Source organism: Perna viridis, chromosome 2 (assembly GCF_037379345.1).
Source record: "Perna viridis isolate PV_CMFRI_1.1 ecotype Kerala chromosome 2, ASM3737934v1, whole genome shotgun sequence".
Classification (NCBI taxonomy): domain Eukaryota; kingdom Metazoa; phylum Mollusca; class Bivalvia; order Mytilida; family Mytilidae; genus Perna; species Perna viridis.
Window position 1 is genome coordinate 6,549,063 of NC_142446.1, and position 20,863 is coordinate 6,569,925.

At 32.6% G+C, this 20,863-nt stretch overlaps 1 protein-coding gene across 7 annotated transcripts in view; it reads right to left on the bottom strand.

Annotated features, from left to right (window-relative positions):
* Positions 1-5,281: 5,281 nt before the first annotated feature.
* LOC148623472 (mirror-image polydactyly gene 1 protein-like) overlaps positions 5,282-20,863 on the bottom strand; it is a 56,945-nt gene continuing 41,363 nt past the window's right edge. For 6 of the 7 annotated variants that reach the window (XM_088565277.1, XM_088565274.1, XM_088565273.1 and 3 more), the window contains 4 exons: positions 20,430-20,501; positions 13,071-13,165; positions 10,214-10,405; positions 5,282-8,543 (listed from right to left, as the gene is read on the bottom strand). In XM_088565277.1, the coding sequence (XP_088421403.1) occupies positions 8,477-8,543; positions 10,214-10,405; positions 13,071-13,165; positions 20,430-20,501 (426 nt within the window). In that variant the 3' untranslated portion in view covers positions 5,282-8,476. Of the gene's footprint in view, positions 8,544-10,213; positions 10,406-13,070; positions 13,166-15,170; positions 15,224-20,429; positions 20,502-20,863 lie in introns of all 7 variants that reach the window. The other variant, XR_015919445.1, reaches the window with a different exon arrangement.

A 20,863-nucleotide genomic window follows, 5' to 3' on the forward strand; every position in this document is an offset into this window, starting at 1 on the left:
ATCTTAGTTATCTACCCGCTATTCATATTATAAAATAAATCTCTCATAGTTATTTTTGACACTTTAAGGGCAATTGGTCCGACATTGGTCAAAAGGTCTATATGAATTTCGGCACAGTTCGGTCTAACCATGCTAATCAATTTTACCCTGTCAGAATTTAGCTCAACCCATTTGTCTACGAGTTATTTCCAAAAATCTTCAATTTGACCTCCTATGGTCTATCTCAATAACATTGGCCATGGTTGTTATAGATTGTTAATGATATCATAAGGTACATTCATGCCAATTTTGGTTAAAATTCACCCAGTAGTTTAGGAGCAGAAGGTTTTCAAAGTTGGAGATACACAAATTCTGAAAAAAATTCTATTTTAGGACCCATAATTCTTCCATCCGTCAATGGATCTTTCTGAAAATTTCGACATAGGTCCAACTCATCATGCCGAACAATTTTACTCCTGCCAGATTTTAGCTTAACCAAACTGTTTATGAGTTATGTGCAAAATTCTGCAATTTGACCCTATGGTCTATTCTTAGTAATGGTGGTCATGTTTTTCGCAAGATCAAAAATCCCCACGCATTGATTGTTAAAGATGTTCTACGTAATATTTATACTAAATTTTGTTTCAATCCATCTAGTAGTTTCAGAGGAGAAGATTTTCCAAGTTGGAAATGTAAAATTCGGGAAAAAATCCATTTCATGAATCATAATTCATTAATCCGTTAAAGAGACTTTCTGAAAATTAGTCCCTTCCATCATGCTGAACAATTTTACTCTATGCCAGATTTTAGATAAACCCAACTCCTTTTGAGTAATATATGTAAAATTATGCACTTTGACCCTATTGTCTATTTTTAGTAAATGCGGCCACGTTTTTCGAAAGATCAAAAATCTCCACGCACAGATTGTTAAAGATGTTGTAAATAGATTTCATGCTAAGTTTTGTTTCAATCCATGTAGAAGTTTCAGAGGAGAAGATTTTCAAAGTTGAAAATGTAAATTTCGGGTAAAAATCCATTTCTGGACCCAAAACTCATCCATTTGTCAACGGATCTTTCTGGAAATTTTGGCATAGGTCAATCCCAACATGCTGAACAATTTTACCCCCTGCCAGATTTTAGCTAAACGCATCCCTTAGTTTGAATTATTTCCAAAATTCTGCAATTTGACCCCTATGGTCTGTTTTAGTATCGCCGGCCATTCTTTTTTGCTATATCAAAAATCCCCAATCATGGATTGTTAATTGTTAAAAATACCCTAAGGAGTATTCATGCAAAGTTTGGTTACATTCTATCAAGTAGTTCTAGAGGAGTAGATGTTTGAAAAGGCTATCGAACAACGACGACAGACGACGGACACACTGATGGCAATAGCTCACTTGGCCTTTCGACCAGATAAGCTAAAAAAGTAATCCGAAATTATCCAGGTATTAAACTAGAGTTACCGCCGCGCTGATGTCACGCAATATATTACAAACATTGTCAAAGAAATGTCAATATTTTAACAAAATAAAAACATCGTCCACTTTCCGGGACATTGTCTGTAAACTTTAATGAAAACAAATCAGTACAGTTCGCTTGATTACAAAGAAAAGTTGTTATAATATGCGTATTAGTGGGAAAACATAAATAAAATATAAATGAATTAGTTAATCACCCTCCTTCGATTGATCAGGGTTTTAACCTTATCAAATGGATTTTTAGACTCAGAAATGTCCCCCACGCATTAGCATAAGAAATAAATGTATTTACATAGGTATAAAAAGAAAGAAAGAAAGAAAAAACGACTGCTACGGTTGTGGCTTATTTTAATAATAAACTTCTGTAAAAAAAAAATTTTTCCATAGGACACGAATGTCCATCATGTCATCCCTAAAATTCAAAGGAAGGATAAACAGGAAGGGAATAAAGCACTTACACAAGGTCTCAAACATAATAAGTGTGATCAAAATCTAACATGTGGTACAACCCATACAGGTGAAGAATTTGAAGCTTAATTTGGATTCATCAAAAATGGTGTATTTTTTGTGGGGGAAAAGTTAAGAACAATGAAAAAACTATGAAAGAAAAAACAAAATAATAAACAGAAATTGATATCTGACCGAGTTGAAAAACTTACACACAGTATATATAATACATCTGGTTGTTCCTGCACATAAAAATTCACATAATTCGTAGGAAGAGTTCCTCAGATTTTTACGACGAAAGATTATGAAAGAGACAACCTAAGATACGGCATCAGACAGACAGAGGCGACAAACCTACAGATGGTACGACCCGTGTGACCGAGGTTGGACACAAAAGTTCAAATTAATTCCAATTACGGGTTTCGGTGATTTTTGCGACGAAAATGTTAACCTCCCCCACAAAGAAATACACGAGATATGGTATATCCACAGATACAATAACTACATTTTTTTTATTGAGAACATAAAAGTGTGGCTTGAGAGGGTCCATAGAAATACCCAAGAATACCCCAGAATACCCAGAATACCCCAAAACATTATAGAATAATCATGATTATTATAGAAAACATATATTTTCTATTGAGACGTGATATTTTTTAATGGAAATTTAATATATATATATATATATATATATATTAAACTGGTGAGTTCGACAGACGGATTGTCAATACGACAGACGGGTTAAATGCATCCAGCACGGATTCGCATGACCGAACATCGTAACCTGACCATGACATCAAAGGATAATGCAGCGCGTGGCCAGCGCGAAACTTATTTATTTAAATTGAAAACATTTTCTTGAAAACATCGATTTATTGATACATCACCGTGATTTAAGTCAATATACATCAAAGAAAACAAATCGATTATCATCTTTCATATTTCAATCAAATTGGAGGTTCAAATGTATATTTTGAGGTATTCTAGGGTATTCTTGGGTATTCTGGGTTATTTCTATGGTCCGGCTTGAGATGTTGCTTGTCACATAAAATGTTGCTCGCATGTTTCTTGCCACCTAAAGTTCGACTGGATATGTTGCTTTTAACGTAAAAATTTGCTTGCCACCTAAAGTTTGACTGAAGAAGTTGCTTGCCAGGAGAAATTGCATGCCTAAGCCATGGAAGTACCTTTGTTTAGCTGACAGAAAGCCGTTTAGGCGAACTTTGTTACCCAAGAAGATTGGTAAAAATTACAAATTGGTTAATATGACTTGAGGCTTTCTGTCATGTTTATTAAAAGGTTCTACTATACCGCTAGATAACATCTTAAAGCAAAAGAATTAACAATTCAAATGAAGTAAATCAGTTCCTTCAAAACCACAAACCAACCGTTAAAATGAAATGAGAAAATTCATAAACAGTCAATCAAAATTAAAAATAGCAATAAAACACCCTTAAAAATATAATATCCGTTGTCATGAAGGTTGCTGATGGAGACAAACCGTTTTATTGATACGTCTCCCAATAATGTCATAGGAGCCCGAGGATAGTTCCGCACAACTTTCGTTTTGTAGAGTTTATTGCATTGCTTGCACTCAGAATTTGATCTTCATCATTGTCAAAGACAGCTGAAAGGCAAAACTGTATTAATTAATCCCCACGAATTTTCATTTTGTACAATAACTAAAACAGTTATTCCAATCAGATCGGCAAACATATCTACCCAGAGGGACATCGAATGGTTAGCGACAATCGTCTACGCAGATCAGCTGCTTTAGAAGCGTCATTTATATTGTTTTTTTTACCTTTATTATATGACTTTTTCCTACCAATAAATTGAGATGCTAATTTGTCTCTTGAGACCGCTATCTATAATATGAAAATTAAATTTATCATTGAAAGAAAGTAATAGTTTTAACAAATCTCAATCGTGATCTTCTGAAATCACATGTGGTTCTATATTCACTGCATACCTTTAATTTGATTAAAATAAATGTTGGTGTAAAATGGAAATAATATCTGAAAATATCGAATACTTTGATTGATGAATTTGTTTTAAAAGTAATTGAATTTCTGCTCGTACAGGTGATGAATAGTACACCTGATATAATGTGATTGTTTTTTTTATAATCAAGGTGACTTCAAAGAACGTAATTCTATTATCAATTATAATACACAGGATGAAATTTCCCCCAAAAATCCAGACAGCCTAAGGTTTGTGGTAATATTCTAGTAAACCGTTCATTTGACATAGGAAATAGCAATGTGCAAGTTAATGACAGCAGTAAATGACTTCATGTGTGCACTATTTTTATATCTAAATCGAGAAGCATGTAATGCAAACATGTTTTACCCAGGTTACAACCGACCATAGGATACTAAACCCTAATATACATTTTGATACTAAAATTAATCATGGTCCAGGATTGACAGAGACAATGCAGAAGTATCAGATTATATAAAGGCCTTAAATTCCTGTAGATGTAGACTACAAACCAAAGAACGATATAAATAAGTGTGAATATAACTATGTATAGAATAAAACCATAAAAATGATGAAATAGATTATGGCTTCTTTCTTTTTCTTTGAGGGAGAGCATTTCAGGTGTTGTTTTTATTTGTTAAACTGGGGAAATATCTGAGGGAACTATACTAGGTAGTAAGTCAAATGTCTGAGGGAACTATACTAGGTAGTAAGTCAAATATCTGAGGGAACTATCCTAGGTAGTAAGTCAAATGTCTGAGGGAACTATCCTAGGTAGTAAGTCAAATGTCTGAGGGAACTATCCTAGGTAGTAAGTCAAATGTCTGAGGGAACTATCCTAGGTAGTAAGTCAAATATCTGAGGTAACTATCCTAGGTAGTAAGTCAAATGTCTGAGGGAACTATCCTAGGTAGTAAGTCAAATATCTGAGGTAACTATCCTAGGTAGTAAGTCAAATGTCTGAGGGAACTATACAATACATATCATTTGTATTTTTTTTTCTGGTTGTTTGGTGTTTGTGTGCTATCTTTGGGAGTGGTTGAAACTCTGTTATATCCAGTTTTGCACTCTATCTTTTCCAGTGGTTAAATTCGGTTACATCCAGTTTTGTAGGCTATATTTGGTAGTGGTTGAAACAGTTATATCCAGTGTTGTAGGCTATATTTGCCTGTGGCTAAAATTTGGTTGCATCCAGTTTTGTTGGCTATTTTTGGTAGTGGTTAAATATACTACATGTAGTATTTATTATATTCAATGAGGAAAGATGACTAACATATCATTGGGAAACATTTTTCAGTACTCTACAGTGTTTATGAACAGGTTAGAGGCTTTAAACACCTCTCTGGTCAGTTCAAGGGAAACAACTACTATCTTTAAAAATAAAGTTGAAGCAGTAAATTTGTTATTTTATTTATAATTTTCTACATTTCATTCAGGAAATAACACATGGCATGCAATTTTAATTTTCGATACAGTTTTTTCGAACGCAACTAAGTTATCAGTATTTGGCCAACTGGGAAACAAAATTATGATCAGGTGACTTGCATTTCCATGGAAGAGCGTCTTTAAGGTAAAAGGGTAAAAAGCAAAACTATACTGACTGCGTCGGAAAAAGTTACATACCGTTCAATTAAAAATTAATAGATTTGTCCTGTTCAAATTTTTGTTGGACCTTTTAGGAGAAATAATAGTGAAATCACTGCTTAACTTTCTCACATTATCTTCAACATCAACTGATGATCAAGACAATACTTCCCAGACCTAGTACACTAATACTTATACTGGAGGACAAATAACAAATACTCAATAAACAATTTAATACCTTAACAGACAATCAAAATGAGAATTATATATAATCATGTAAAAATGATTCTTGGGTTCTGGAGATGGAATGTACAATAATTCTAACTAGTTAACTCCTACTCTATAAACCATTAAACAGTCAAAATGTGTTGCCAGTCTTAATATCACATCAGGAATCACAATAAAATAACACAGTATAAAATACAAGTCAATATGGATGTATCACTTCAATTGTCTTCTATGCAAACAAATGTATATAGCTAAATATACCACAAGTGAAACATATTGCAAAGTATATAATACTAAAAATCTAAGCATTACAAATATTGCATATATATATGTAAAGTATAATAAGATATTATAATAGTATATAATAATAAAATAATAATTCAATAACAACAGAAAGTGTGAGAGTATACTATTGTAGTTGTTTGAACAAGGAGTGAGAGTATACTATTGTAGTTGTTTGAACGAGGTGTGAGAGTATACTATTGTAGTTGTTTGAACGAGGTGTGAGAGTATACTATTGTAGTTGTTTGAACCAGGAGTGAGAGTATACTATTGTAGTTGTTTGAACGAGGTGTGAGAGTATACTATTGTAGTTGTTTGAACGAGGTGTGAGAGTATACTATTGTAGTTGTTTGAACAAGGAGTGAGAGTATACTATTGTATTTGATTTCCATCAACAATTTTCTGAACCACAACAATCTAACATCGTGTATAGAATACAACTGTGTAAAAATACAACATGTTTTATTGGATAATTTTCTTTTCTGGCAAGTAAAATATCAATAGAAAAATTTAATTAGAAAAAAAAATGTAGTCTGATGGGCCCAACACTGAACATCCCATGCAAGCATTATGCAAATATATTTGGAAAAGAACACTTTTTTTTTTATTATTTAATATTGTATTATGTAGTCCATTTTACCTAAAAAGACAGATTGGTATAACAATCCTTTATTTCCCTCCAATATCAGGAAATGAAATGAGGTAATCACACATCACACAAAATACATAATTTCCTATTGTTGTACAAAGCATTGAACCATAATCAGGGCAGTGTTAGCAGTTCATTCATACAAAATAATTTACTGGTAAATTCTAGAAAATGAACTAAAAAACTTAAAAAATCTGGATCTTATATATCAGTTTTATCTTTAAGTTGACAGTTAAAAGAGGTCATCAGTATATAAACCTAACTTCTCCTTTCAGCTTGTCTTTATACTTTAAATGAACATGTAAAATCAAAGGTGCTTAAATACAAATAAACAACATCAATTTTATGAAAATTGTAGAGGGCTTCCTTCCTTGTGTGAAAACATACAAAAAATCATTAACAAAAAATAATCAAAATTGGAATCTTTTTTTAAAATCAAAAGTGGGATAATATCAATACAGTTAACAATTCACCAAAATTTCATGGAAATTGCAGAAATTTTTTTGGTTAAGAATCTTACATTAATAGAAATAAACAATTAACCAAATTTTTATGGAAATTACTGGAAGCAATTTAAATTTTTGTCTCAAAATGAGTAATCACTCTAATTCTAGATTGAAGAATGTCCAATAACTCAAAAATGTAATCAGAAATGGAGCTTACATCAATAGAAATATATAATTCAACAAATTTCATGAAAATTGCTGAAATGGTTTTTAAGTGTGAACAAAGGACAAAGAGATGGACATTATACATTAATACATCTAAAAGATAAGTGTATAAAAACCAGCAAAATACATAACACTGAGACAGTCCCTACAACATCTATAGCACCAGTTGAAAAGAATTGGATAACACAATGCACAAGTCAGTTTTAGCATCTGTCATAAATGTAATCTATGATTAGAGAATAAAGTCTTATAAGAAACTAGACGCTCTAAAAGAGCCTGAATCACTCATCTGGAAAATTTGAAATAATGTGGTCATATCAGTTGATCATTTAAACAAAAGATTTAGAGAGTTCCCTAATACTTACATCATTCCTGCCATCCACTGAACCTCCTGAGCCACGTAAAAGCAGTTATAGGCCAAAATGTGTTTCCCAATAGGGTTTCAATGGTAACTTATGAATGGCCAAAGCCATCCCCTAAGCCACTCGAGTCACACAAAAAGAACATTGTAGAGGGAATTAAGGTAATTACACCTATCAAGTATTTAATACATTTAAACCTGTGGTTTCAGAGGCACTGATCTTCGAAAATAGGCCAATCAGAAGATCTTTGTTTAATCAAATGGAACCAATAGTGCATCTTTTGTAGAAGATCTTCCATACATCATTTCTGCCAATTTTGCTTAAAATTGGTTGAGGTGTTGTCATGTAGTTCAGCAAAATGTGAACCTATTGACAACAGAGGCAAAGTGATAGCATACGCTCACTAGGACCTTTGGTCAAGGTGAAGTAAAAAAAGGGCAGAAAATGATGAAATATCGGTTATCACTATTCTTACTGTACGCAAAGAATGGAATAGATAATAACACATATGGAATAAAACCTACCTATTCTTTTACTATACAGAATAAATATTGACCATCTGGAAATCATTGTATCAGGACAGGATTCCACTCACTGCAATTAAACCTCATTTTTTGTTTTTAATGTGTCAAGATTACTCCCAAAATAACAAGAACTCTGGAACAGAATTACAGTTAATAATATAAATACATGCAATAACTTGTGATTATCCGGTATACAGTATCATCAAATTAAAGATGGCCATATATTACGTACAGATCAGTTTGAGGTACTGTGCTAAGGCTTGCAAACCAAGTCTCAATAAAACCATCATCAATCCTCTGTTAAATTGTCACAACCTCTCAACTTTTTCCTTAATAGAGTCACTAATCTTTCTAGCCTGAAAGAATAGGGAATAACAAACTTGTATAAAGCTACGTAGGTAACAGGTAATTCACAGTTGTATAAAATTATATGTTAAAAGGTTAGAGCTTTCTTGTTGTATTGAGTTTAGTATTGGTGTGTGTCATTTTGTATATTAAAGGTTATACAGTGTTCTCTTCAGGCCTCCAACTTAAAGCAAATAAAATACAAGATACTGTTCACAATACAGGATGAGGATACATATGGTATTCTATGTATAACAAGAAATACTATGTCAAAACAGTCTCCCAGAGAGAAGTGGACTAAAAATCCTGTTCAAAAGTTGTATAAATCTTCTCTTGCGGTGACCTTACATCAGCTGATTCCATCAATACAAATTTACTTATAATGCCAACCTTCCTATCATATTTCAATAATATCCATTGAACAGGTTAGAAGTAGTGCTTACAATGAGACTTTATGGTGTAAAACCGATCATTTCCAATTTCTTCCTTTGTAGGAATTGGACAAAAATCCTCCTCCTTCATGGAAATCTACATATCTTGTCTAACCTTCTCTAAAAATTGGATCAAAATCCAATGAATGGTGTAATAGGAATTGCGTTTTAACATATATTTATACATGTTTAAACACAGTACCTAGTTATAACCCCTCAGGTTGCTTTTCTCCTTGCAGACATCAGACAATACTTTGCACATCTACATATAATGGTTAACATTACTATAGCATATCATAAAAATGCGCTGAGGGGTTTAGGAGGTGTTGCATATACAAGATATTTGGACAGACAAGATGATTTACCCCCCCCCCCCCCCCATAATTCTTTGTGGTGGGTATTAATATATAAACATTTGTAGCTCTAGTTATCAGTGTTTGTACTTCCTCAGAAATTAATGATTTACAAAATGAGTTGTTCCCCTTGAAAACCCCCCCCAAAAAATTATTATAGATTTTAAAAAGTAGTTTTCTTGCCTTTAGAAATAGAAAAGACTACTCCCATTGATTGACACCATGAATGTTTAGGACAATCAAAAGGTTAAAGACCTTGAACAGAAAAAAATGTTTTTTATCCTGCAGTTCAGAAATATGAATTGACATATACATTTGTATTTAGGTCGAGAGGATGATTTGAAGAATACAATTGGTTATAAATTAGGGTATAGTCAAGCATTTAACGGTTACACCTCTTACAAGTCCTGGCAATGACTTACACACAGCTGGATAATAGTTCAATATCATTGTTCCATTGAAGGGAGACAACAATGTAACTCAGGGAATGAAACGACTATTGTTGATGAAAGTCTCCCATTACCAGGGCCATTACCATGGAACAATACTCAAATAGTACCATTTAAAAATCAACTTAATGTTGAATACCCTCATTATCACTGTCATTTATAAAACACTACTGTCATGTGAGTAGATCAATACAAATTGTACAATACAGATACAGATAGTATAACTAAATTTTGTTTAATACATTCCATTAAACTTCTCTTCATATTATGGCCGTCTTGAAAGATTAAGATGTAGAACAATTTCCCAAACTGATTGATCATATCTAAGGACAGCCAATAAAATCCACAGTCCTCAGTCTCACTTGTACAAATAAATATTTAAGATTTTTCATTGATACAAAAAAATTATGTTCCAAAATCATTTGAATTTTCTCTTTTAGATGGTTACCTCTTAATCTGAGTGTGTGTTTCCTCTAACTTCCTGTCACGTTTATCTAAGTCAGCCTGGAGTTGGTCTCTGTGTATAGTTATATCCTGTAATTCAGCCACTAAAGTATTGTTTTCTTTCATTTTGGTTTTGTTAGAGTTGAGTGTGTTGTTGACTTGATGAATGGATTCCTGGGAGAGGGACTTGTGGAGGCTAAACAAAAGAAATAATAAAACAGCAAAAATAAAAGAAGTAAAAATTAAACAGTTTTTGTGATAATACTTACAATACCCAATGCCCCAATATTTGCACTCTTTAGGCACCAATTATTTTATTACGAAGGGGGGGGGGGGCTAACATCTTTTTGTTCCTTATCTGGGAAAAAAATTTATTTTTACTCTTCCATTGAAAAAAATAAAAATAATGCCTATATATTTTCTCCATAATTAACAAAGCAGATTTTCACGTAGAAATATTGATTCAGTTTGCTGCTGAAACATTAATAAAGATTTTGCACTTGAGAAAAACAAATTCCTTAACCAACATCAAATCACAGCCCCCTCCCCTCCCCCCTGGTGCATTATAAAAGTTCAGTCCTCTCCCCAAAAGTGATCCTCCCATGGTCAATTTTTGTAAACATCAATCAAATCCAAATTTATAGCTACTGACTGTTTACCAAAGTCTGAAAGATACTTGGTTTAGTAAAACAAAATTTATCATTTAGGCCCCTGGATAAGGCCTCCATGTTAATTCCTTTCCTAAAAGTGGTCCTCCTTGACTGATTTTCGTTAAAATCAATTCCATCCAAGCTTTTGAAACTACTAACTGTTAACTAAGTTAGAAAAAAATCTGTAAAAAAATGGGGATTATGCAGGAAACAACATGTTACAATGGATGTATGATCAAGTAAACATTAATGGACCCCTAACAATATCTGTTACAGAACTGAATCACTTGTTACTACTAAGAATTTGCCCTTACATCCTTATGCCTCCCATTTACACATCAAATTGTAGATTAAAAGTTTACAGAAGAACTTTTTTATTTCTTAGCCACTTTTTATACTGCATTGTAGAAAAACCTAAAAAATAGGTTTTTGATTCTTTAAACTATTAAATTCTATGGAACAATGTAAACCAACATTATCATGCAGCTACATGTGTTAGCTTTCTATTGGTATGAAAAAGTAACAGCCACACTTATGGTTTTACATGCAAAATAACAAAAAAATTATAAAATTTACATATTTTTCAATGTCAAAACCTTTTGAGTATTAATGCTTATTCAATAATAAAAAAATTGGATTATTAGGTATTTTTTTCTACAATGTTGATACTTTTGGGGTTCTTCAATGACTTCCATAGCCTTATCAAAAACTACAAAAAAAAGGATTGATAAATTTTCATACAAATAATTGCATGTTGAAAATGTCTCAAATTTAGTATCATTTGATAGATAATTCAAATTTTCTACTTTATGCAAACAAGAAAAACTAATTTTCCTATAAGAATTTTTCAAGAAAACTAAAGATGTTTCTCTTACCTCAATAAAAAAAGGTCTCAGTATGTTCACAGAATACAAACACTGTAAAACTTACATTTTGGGCATTGTAAAAGGGTGGAATTTTCAGAATTTCAGATTTTCTTCTATTTAAGATTTTGCATTCATTTTTGGAGTTCAATGGCAACGGTCATAACTCAGCAAAAGTAACTGGTAGGGGACTGAAAAACAAGTTTCTATGGATAACTGGACAACAGCACAATACCATTAAACAACTTAAAATTGTTCTTAGTGTCACTCTGTAAATGAGGAATAATAAGGACAACATCATATCCTTAACTACCATGAGATAACATTATTTTGTTTGTTCACTTGACACCCACTTTTTGAACTGAAAGAAATAAATCCAGTAAAATAATTTGAAATTTTTTTGCTATTTTTTCACTTTTGTTACTGTAAAATGTTAGTTTTTGTGATTGCTAATTTTCACAGATTCTGTCAAGTGAACACATTGGCAAATATGAATTTTCATGGTTTAAAATAACGATTAGTATTACATAGTATTTAGTAATTTAATCTCAATTTCGCAGGTACTATTTTTCACACTGTTTTTCTGTTTACAGGAATAGAGCGAAAATTAATATGTTTACAGTATCAGGAAAACTGTCTACTGAGTAATGTTTGTACATTTTGAGTATGTTCTGAAATTAATGAACTGTATCCTAAAACTTTGTTATATGCTGTACTTGGTGCATACACACCAACAGGTGTCCAGTTCAATATGTTTTGTAAATTGTTTGAAAAAGTACCCTTTATCCAAGCTGATTTTAGAGCATATATACAGGTCATTAATTTTATAATAACAACAAATTTGGTCTTCAAATTTGGCGATGTTTTAGCAGCCATTATGGATAAACCTTATTGCATGTTAATAATACTTTGAAATCCACTTCATTTTCTATTAATGTTTAATTCCAACATCACTCCAGAATCTCAAATTTATAACTTCATGCTTGTTATTTCATAAACAAAAATGAACATTTTACAGGCAGTTTTTGCTTCATTATGAACATGGATTAAATGAATCCTGGAGAATGGAAGATTGTTAGATGATTTCTGGAGAATGGAAGATTGTTAGAGAAATGATTCCTGGAGAATGGAAGATTGTTGGAGAAATGATTCCTGGAGAATGGAAGATTGTTAGATGATTTCTGGAGAATGGAAGATTGTTAGAGAAATGATTCCTGGAGAATGGAAGATTGTTGGAGAAATGATTCCTGGAGAATGGAAGATTGTTGGAGAAATGATTCCTGGAGAATGGAGGATTGTTAGAGAAATATTCCTTGAGAATAGAAGATTGTTAGAGAATACATAATACCTGCAGTAAATGCGTATTGTCTCATTCTCATCCTGGAGTTGTCTAACTTTCGCAAGTGCCAATTCGCGCTCTTTTTTAACAATGTCCAGTTCTGCCTATAAATAAAACAGGAACAGTGTCATGAAATAACATAATAACAGGCTGCAATTCAAATAAAATACAGATATGCACAAAAATATCAGAATCAATTGTAACAGAGATATCTATTAACCATGTGTATGTCACATAGTGTACACAGGATCAAAATGAAATAAGTTTCTCCTAAACAGAACATTAAAATAAAACAATACAAGACAATAAATTATTGTTGAGATGTAACATTACTGTGTTAACAAGGAGAGAGATATACATTCCAAGTATGTGAGGGATGTCTTCCATTATCTCTATCAATTTATCAATACAATATCAATAATGACTCACTGCATCAAGATTTTTAGAAAACTTGAATAAAATGGAAATTTTGACATGAAAAATAATGAAGTTTATTCATAATAAAGAAGGATATTAACTATGTCCTGATATAATTTAGCTAATCTATTAAAACGAGTGTCATGTGACGATGGTGACAACCGATTAAACAATCTATAATCATGCTCTCTATTACTTGTACTTTATTATGTAAGGGAACATTGATAATTATGGCATGAAGATCCCTTATATTACCATTTCTAAACAGACCAATCATTGGACATTAATCCTTACAGACTTAACATCACCAAGAACTTTCATATACCTCAGATAAGTTTGGACCTACCTGTATTTAACTAAAACATGAAAAGTATTTTAGTACATGTATTAGACAAATGTGATGAAGAAAGCGTTACAATGTCTACCTGTTGTAAATCTAGAAAACAGAAGTACCAAATTGACGATTAATGTCACTTTCTATCCTACTGGATAAGTGAGACAATTTTATTCTTGTCAAAAATAAAAACAAGGAAATTTTTATAATGACTTCTTCATACTATTGAACAAACAAAAATATTAGTCTCAAATTTTAGTGGAACACATTTTGAAGGGAACCCCTATGTCAAATTGAAATGGCCCTGCTATTCTGGGAACCCATGTGTACGTTAAGTTAGCCCTGCCATCTAACTGTCTATCAATACTAGATATGTCTACCTGCAGAAATCACAAATCTTCTATACCAATCAATTTTCAGATATTGGTAGACCTTTACAAGTGGATTGGGTCAAGCCCTGTTAGTTTACGCAAACAAAAATACAACTATTCCAACATGATGAATCTGATAAAAAGTGTAGAGAACAAATTTACATAGGGTAGATTTGACAAACACTTAGAAATGACAAACAAGAACCATCGCCACCTATACCATACATTTTCCCAGGAATTTAAACTTCATTAAAAATCATACTATAGACCGACCCAAAAGTAAAAGTGATGATAAGTAAATAAAGACCACCAACATACGAGACCTTCATTAACATGATACTTTTACTTTATCTCAACTGATTATTTAAGTCATCATGGGTATTTACTCTTTTTGTTTACCAGCGAGATGTGTTCACAGGTTATATACAAAACATATTTACCCAACGTGTATGGAAGGCCAATTTGTGTCAACACTCATTAGCTTGTACAACAATCTATTGGCAAACATTGCCTTAAATATTCGGCAAACAAACTTCATTCATTCCTCCTCTTAGATAGACAACTCAATAATAGTCTCCAAAACTGCTATTTACTTAACAATTGTCCTCTAAACTATGGTTAAACAACATTGTCATTAATTCTACTGTAATTTACATATGCTGATTTGATGATGTAACTGGCCTAACCATACTGAAAGTCTATTCTATCAAACAAGTAAAAATAAATATTTCAATAAATTGAACTTAATGATTCAAAATACATATATACATCTGAGCAATATATTAAAAGTTAACCCAATATTTTAGTTGAAGCTAAAAAAATTGTATTTTTACAAATTTTATGTTATTTAAGGATAGAGAAAAAATATTAAAGAAAAACTTACAAAAAATAAATGTTTACATTTGTTCATTTAGTAAGACCACAGCCCAAACAATCACACCAAAGACAAAAAAAAATAAACCACAATAGCCATCCACTCAAACTTACCTAGGGGAGGGAGGAGGGGTAGGCAAACGAAATGGTGGCTCTGGTGAAGTAGACTATAGAAATCAAAGACAATTAGCATCAACAAAGACTTGTATGATTTTTGTGATTAATGCATGACTTGTTCAAATAAAATTCCTTTAACTGTTTTTATCTATATATGTATGTCATAATATGTGTTGAGTATCAAATATTTCCTCAATGTTTTCAAACGAATTAAAAGTCAAATCTGAAAATCAACCTTTTAAATCTATTAAGGAAAGGTGTGCTCTGAGAAGTATTTCCCATTTCTGAAGTGGTATCATCTAAATTTTGAATTAGCAAGAATCCACACAATTAAGTCTTTACAGAGATAAACACTCAGAAAAAATAGTAGGTTAAATTGTTTGATAAAACAAAACCCACCATAAATAACATAATCTAACAGTATTTATAAAGTTAATAAAGTTGTCAAAGTCCCAGGCCAACATGAAATCATTGATAGCATTCTCATCTTATTCAATATCTCACAATTTTTATCAGTTTTACAATCTGTGATTCATAATTTATCATATTTTATCTTTATAATACTGCTAATAAAATGTACAACAGATTTCCATGTAACTTTATCTCTTATTATCTACTATTCTAATACAGTAAAGTGACTATTAAGGTTACATAACACATCAGTTCTATTACAAAATGTCAAATGTCTTTACATTTTATAGCTGATCTGATCAGAAAGAAAGAATATCGTTTGGCTAGATCCTTCAATCTCAGTTTCCGCTATATAGATGACGTATTATCTTTAAACAATCCTAATTTCGGGGGGGTTTGATACATCGCATCTACCCAAAAGAACTTGAGATAAAGGATACTACAGACACTGTGAAGTCAGCCTCATATCTTGACCTACACTTAGAAATCGATGGTAAAGGAAAACTATTGACAAAAACTTTACGACAAACGTGATGATTTTTCATTCAGAATTGTCAACTTTCCTTTCATCTGTGGCAACATCTCTTCAGCACCTGCGTATGGAGTGTTCATATCACAACTCATACGTTATGCCAGAGCTTGCCGAAACCACACAGACTTTTTGTATCGCACTAGAACTCTAACAAACAGGCTTCTGGAACAGGGTTATGTTGCTACAAGATTGAAGTCATCACTACAGAAGTTCTATGGTCGTCATCATGAACTCGTGGATTGTTATGGTGTATCCATCTGCACCAGGAAAACTGATTTATTCAACGGATCATAGTTTTCCCTTCCTCGTTTGTCTACCCCAAACTTGACTTTTTATGAGCAACTAGGCGGGTGTTTCTAGAAAAGCAGAGGACGCTTACCCTTCCGGCGCACCTGGTCCATGCTCCCAGTTTTTAGTGGAGTCCGAGTTGCTCATTTGCTTTTGTTACTTTGTATATATGATTTTAGTTACTGTATGTTCTTTGTTGTGTATGTCTGTTTTCCATGTCGGGTCTTTGTCCCTGGATTACATTCTTTTGATTACTGCTATAACCTTGGTTCCCTTGATTACTCTTTCAAAATCACAACAAAATATATTCTTTAATATTTCATGAGTGTGGTTGACTATTTACAAAGCTTGGGTGTTCAGTTCCACATTTTATACAAAAAAAAAAACACCAAAAAAAAGCCAAAAAAAAACACAAAACAAAAAAAAAATAAAACTAAAATTGATTTTCTTCAATTACAGGTATACAGGGCTGATGACAAGTTTCCTGAAAGCTATCAATATGCCAGCCAAACTTTGGATTGGTTTTAAATGGTTCAGTTTTGACAACTTTTTTATTTACTCATTGTACAGACGAAAAAATTATTTGTTTTTAGCTTAAATCAAATCCCATTCACCAGGCATTAAATATCCAAATTCAATTTAATGTGAATAGAAAAACAGAACAGAAACCAATATCCTAATCTATCTAATACTTCAATATTTGTCGAGGATTACATGTAACACAGCTGACATTCTCTACATTGTTATTGAATTGTTCATAAAACAAATTTATAAGGACCAAGACATCTAATGATTTATGTGAAGCTTAACTTCTCTACAGAACCCAAATCCATCACAATCACACACTTTTTATAATTGTCTAAATAGCAGAAACACATGTTTTGGGTGGATTTCTTTGACAAATTTACAGGAAAATGAAGAAAGGCCACCAAATCTTTCATTTTATTAAATTTTTAATTTAAATTTTGGAAAACATGTGTGCTGTTCTATATTTAATACAAATAAGTCTTTTCTGGGTTTACATAGATTTTATTTTCCTCTATTCAAATGATCAATTACTTGTCCTTAATCCATTACATTGAAATACTTATACCTATAACAAAGTCTGTAATATTAAATGATAACCACATATTTCTATTATGTCCAGCTTGTTTTTTCTGAAGCCAAATTGTCATAAAAGGAAGTTTGAATTGAAGAACAAGATCCTGATCAAAGGACAGTATTTATCAAAGAAAGAAAGAACCACATGAGCCCACACATAGTTACACTTGAAATGTAAAACACAGTAAAAAAACAAAAATGGAAAGGCTTTAACCAGTTCTGGAATCAGCATTTGATTTTCTAGTGAACTAAAACATCCATTTAGCTGCATATCAAACACATGGTAGAATAACTCAAAGTCAAACATAACCAAATTTCTTGACAATATTCTTTAAATAGATCTAACACAAAAGTTTCAGGAGAATCCAGCTAGTAATAGAGGAGTTGGGACTGAAACCTGTATGGTCCTAACAGCTAGTAATATAGGAGTTGGGGACTGAAACCTGTATGGTCCTAACAGCTAGTAATATAGGAGTTGGGGACTGAAACCTGTATAGTCCTAACAGCTAGTAATATAGGAGTTAAGGACTGAAAGCTGTATGGTCCTAACAGCTAGTAATATAGATGTTAGGGACTGAAACCTTTATAGTCCTAACACCTAGTAATGAAGGAGTTGGGGACTGAAATCTGTATAGTCCTAGCAGCTAGTAATGAAGGAGTTGAGGACTGAAACCTATATAGTCCTAACAGCTAGTAATGTAGGAGTTGAGGACTGAAACCTATATAGTCCTAACAGCTAGTAATGTAGGAGTTGAGGACTGAAACCTGTATAGTCCTAACAGCTAGTAATGTAGGTGTTAGGGACTGAAACCTGTATAGTCCTAACAGCAAGTAATGTAGGAGTTGAGTACTGAAACCTGTATGGTCCTAACAGCTAGTAATATAGGTGTTAGGGACTGAGACCTGTATAGTCCTAACAGCTAGTAATGTAGGAGTTGAGGACTGAAACCTATATAGTCCTAACAGCTAGTAATATGGGTGTTAGGGACTGAAACTTGTATAGTCGTAACAGCTAGTAATGTAGGAGTTGAGTACTGAAACCTGTATGGTCCTAACAGCTAGTAATATAGGTGTTAGGGACTGAAACCTATATAGTCCTAATAGCTAGTAATGCAGATGTTAGGGACTGAAACCTTTATAGTCCTAACAGCTAGTAACATAGGAGTTGGGGACTGAAACCTGTATAGTCCTAACAGCTAGTAATGTAGGAGTTAAGGACTGAAACCTGTATGGTTCAAACAGTTTATAATAGAGGTGTTAGGGACTGAAACCTATATAGTCCTAATAGCTAGTAATGCAGGTGTTAGGGACTGAAACCTTTATAGTCCTAACAGCTAGTAACATAGGAATTGGGGACTGAAACCTATAAGGTCCTAACAGCTAGTAATATAGGTGTTAGGGACTGAAACCTTTATAGTCCTAACAGCTAGTAACATAGGAATTGGGGACTGAAACCTATAAGGTCCTAATAGCTAGTAATGCAGGTGTTAGGGATTGAAACCTTTATAGTCCTAACAGCTAGTAACATAGGAATATGGGACTGAAACCTATAAGGTCCTAACAGTTGGTAATGCAGGTGTTAGGGACTGAAACCTTTATAGTCCTAACAGCTAATAATGTAGGTGTTAGGGACTGAATCCTATATAGTCCTAACAGCTGGTAATGCAGGTGTTAGGGACTGAAACCTTTATAGTCCTAACAGCTAGTAATGTAGGTGTTAGGGACCGAAACCTATATAGTCCTAACAGCTAGTAATGCAGGTGTTAGGGACTGAATCCTATATAGTCGTAACAGCTAGTAATGTAGGTGTTAGGGACTGAAACCTGTATAGTCCTAACAGCTAGTAATGTAGGAGTTGGGGACCAAACCTGTAAAGTCCAATGGGGACTGAAACCTTTATAGTCCTAACAGCTATTAATGTAGGAGTTGGGGGATGAAACCTACATAGTCCTAACAGCTAGTAATGTAGGAGTTGGGGGACTGAAATCTGTATAGTCCTAATAGCTAGTAATATGGGTGTTAGGGACTGAAACCTATATAGTCCTAACAGCTAGTAATATAGGTGTTAGGGACTGAAACCTTTATAGTCCTAACACAAGGGAAATAATGAAGAATTTCTAGGAAGTTAATCTACTGTTTTATGACCTATATATGAAGGGGTCATTCTGTTAATACAAAAAAGGCTAGTAATACATCATTTTCATCATTTTAACACCAAATTTAAATTCAGAAAGTTTATTTGACAAAAAATTATTTATGAAAAAAGTGGATATTAAAGGTGTATGTCTGCTAAGGTCAAAATTTTCCCTAGAAATCAAAGTGAATCAGAAGAAATGTGTATGATGTTTCTCAAACTCTTAAATGCATATTTACTGGTAATCATTTGAACATATATGGCCATATAAGCCCATGATACTTGGCTAAAATTAGAAATATCTGAGAAAAATGCTGATAAACGCCAAATTTGTGCAGTTTTTGGCTCTTCCAACATAGGCCACATCTGTGTACTATCTCAAGCTTCAATTATTGTATGTATAATAGTCAATTACAACTCAAATGAAAATATCTTTAGTGAACACATGTGTGGCCACTTCTGTTCTACATGAAAACCATTGCCACATTGCAGAAATGTTAAAATTATGAGGGTTTTGTAAAGATTGTATAATTACACACTGTTATTTCTGATATTACGTTAAAATTTTTGTCAAAAACATCTTGTATTAACATTATACCGTAATACTACTACTGTCTAAAAATAAGCTTTAATCAAAATTTAGAAAATGCACATTTAAGGGTCCTTACTGTATCTACTCCTTTAAAATTTGATACAACAATGGCTTCTGTGTATTCAATTCTATTTAGTCTTATAAGGAAATGATTTAATATTCACAACAAAACTAATCAGGGACTTAATGCCAACTTACCAATAAGTTTGGGTCACTGTTGTAACTTTCTTCTCTTTGTCTCTTCATCAGTTCTTCTTCTAATTTTCTAGCCTTTATACAAAAAATACTTGATTATCAAAAGCAAACATATTTATTTTTATCAAATAACCATCTATAAAAAACAGGCTGTAATAAATCACACTTCCAAAATAATCTATAATTAGCATAATTTCAATGAGAACATACAAAAATAAAACAATACTCAGAGAACTTCCTTTTAAAGTGGGTCATAAAATTCTTTGTTGTAAAATACCTTAACCATGGCCAGATCCCCTTTTTCTATGTTTTTTATACAATCAACCTTTGCCATGGCAAGATCCCCTTACTCTGATATTTATACAACCAATCGAAATATCAATGCAAGATCCATTTGTTCTGTTATTTATACAATCAACTTTTTCCATGTCAAAACA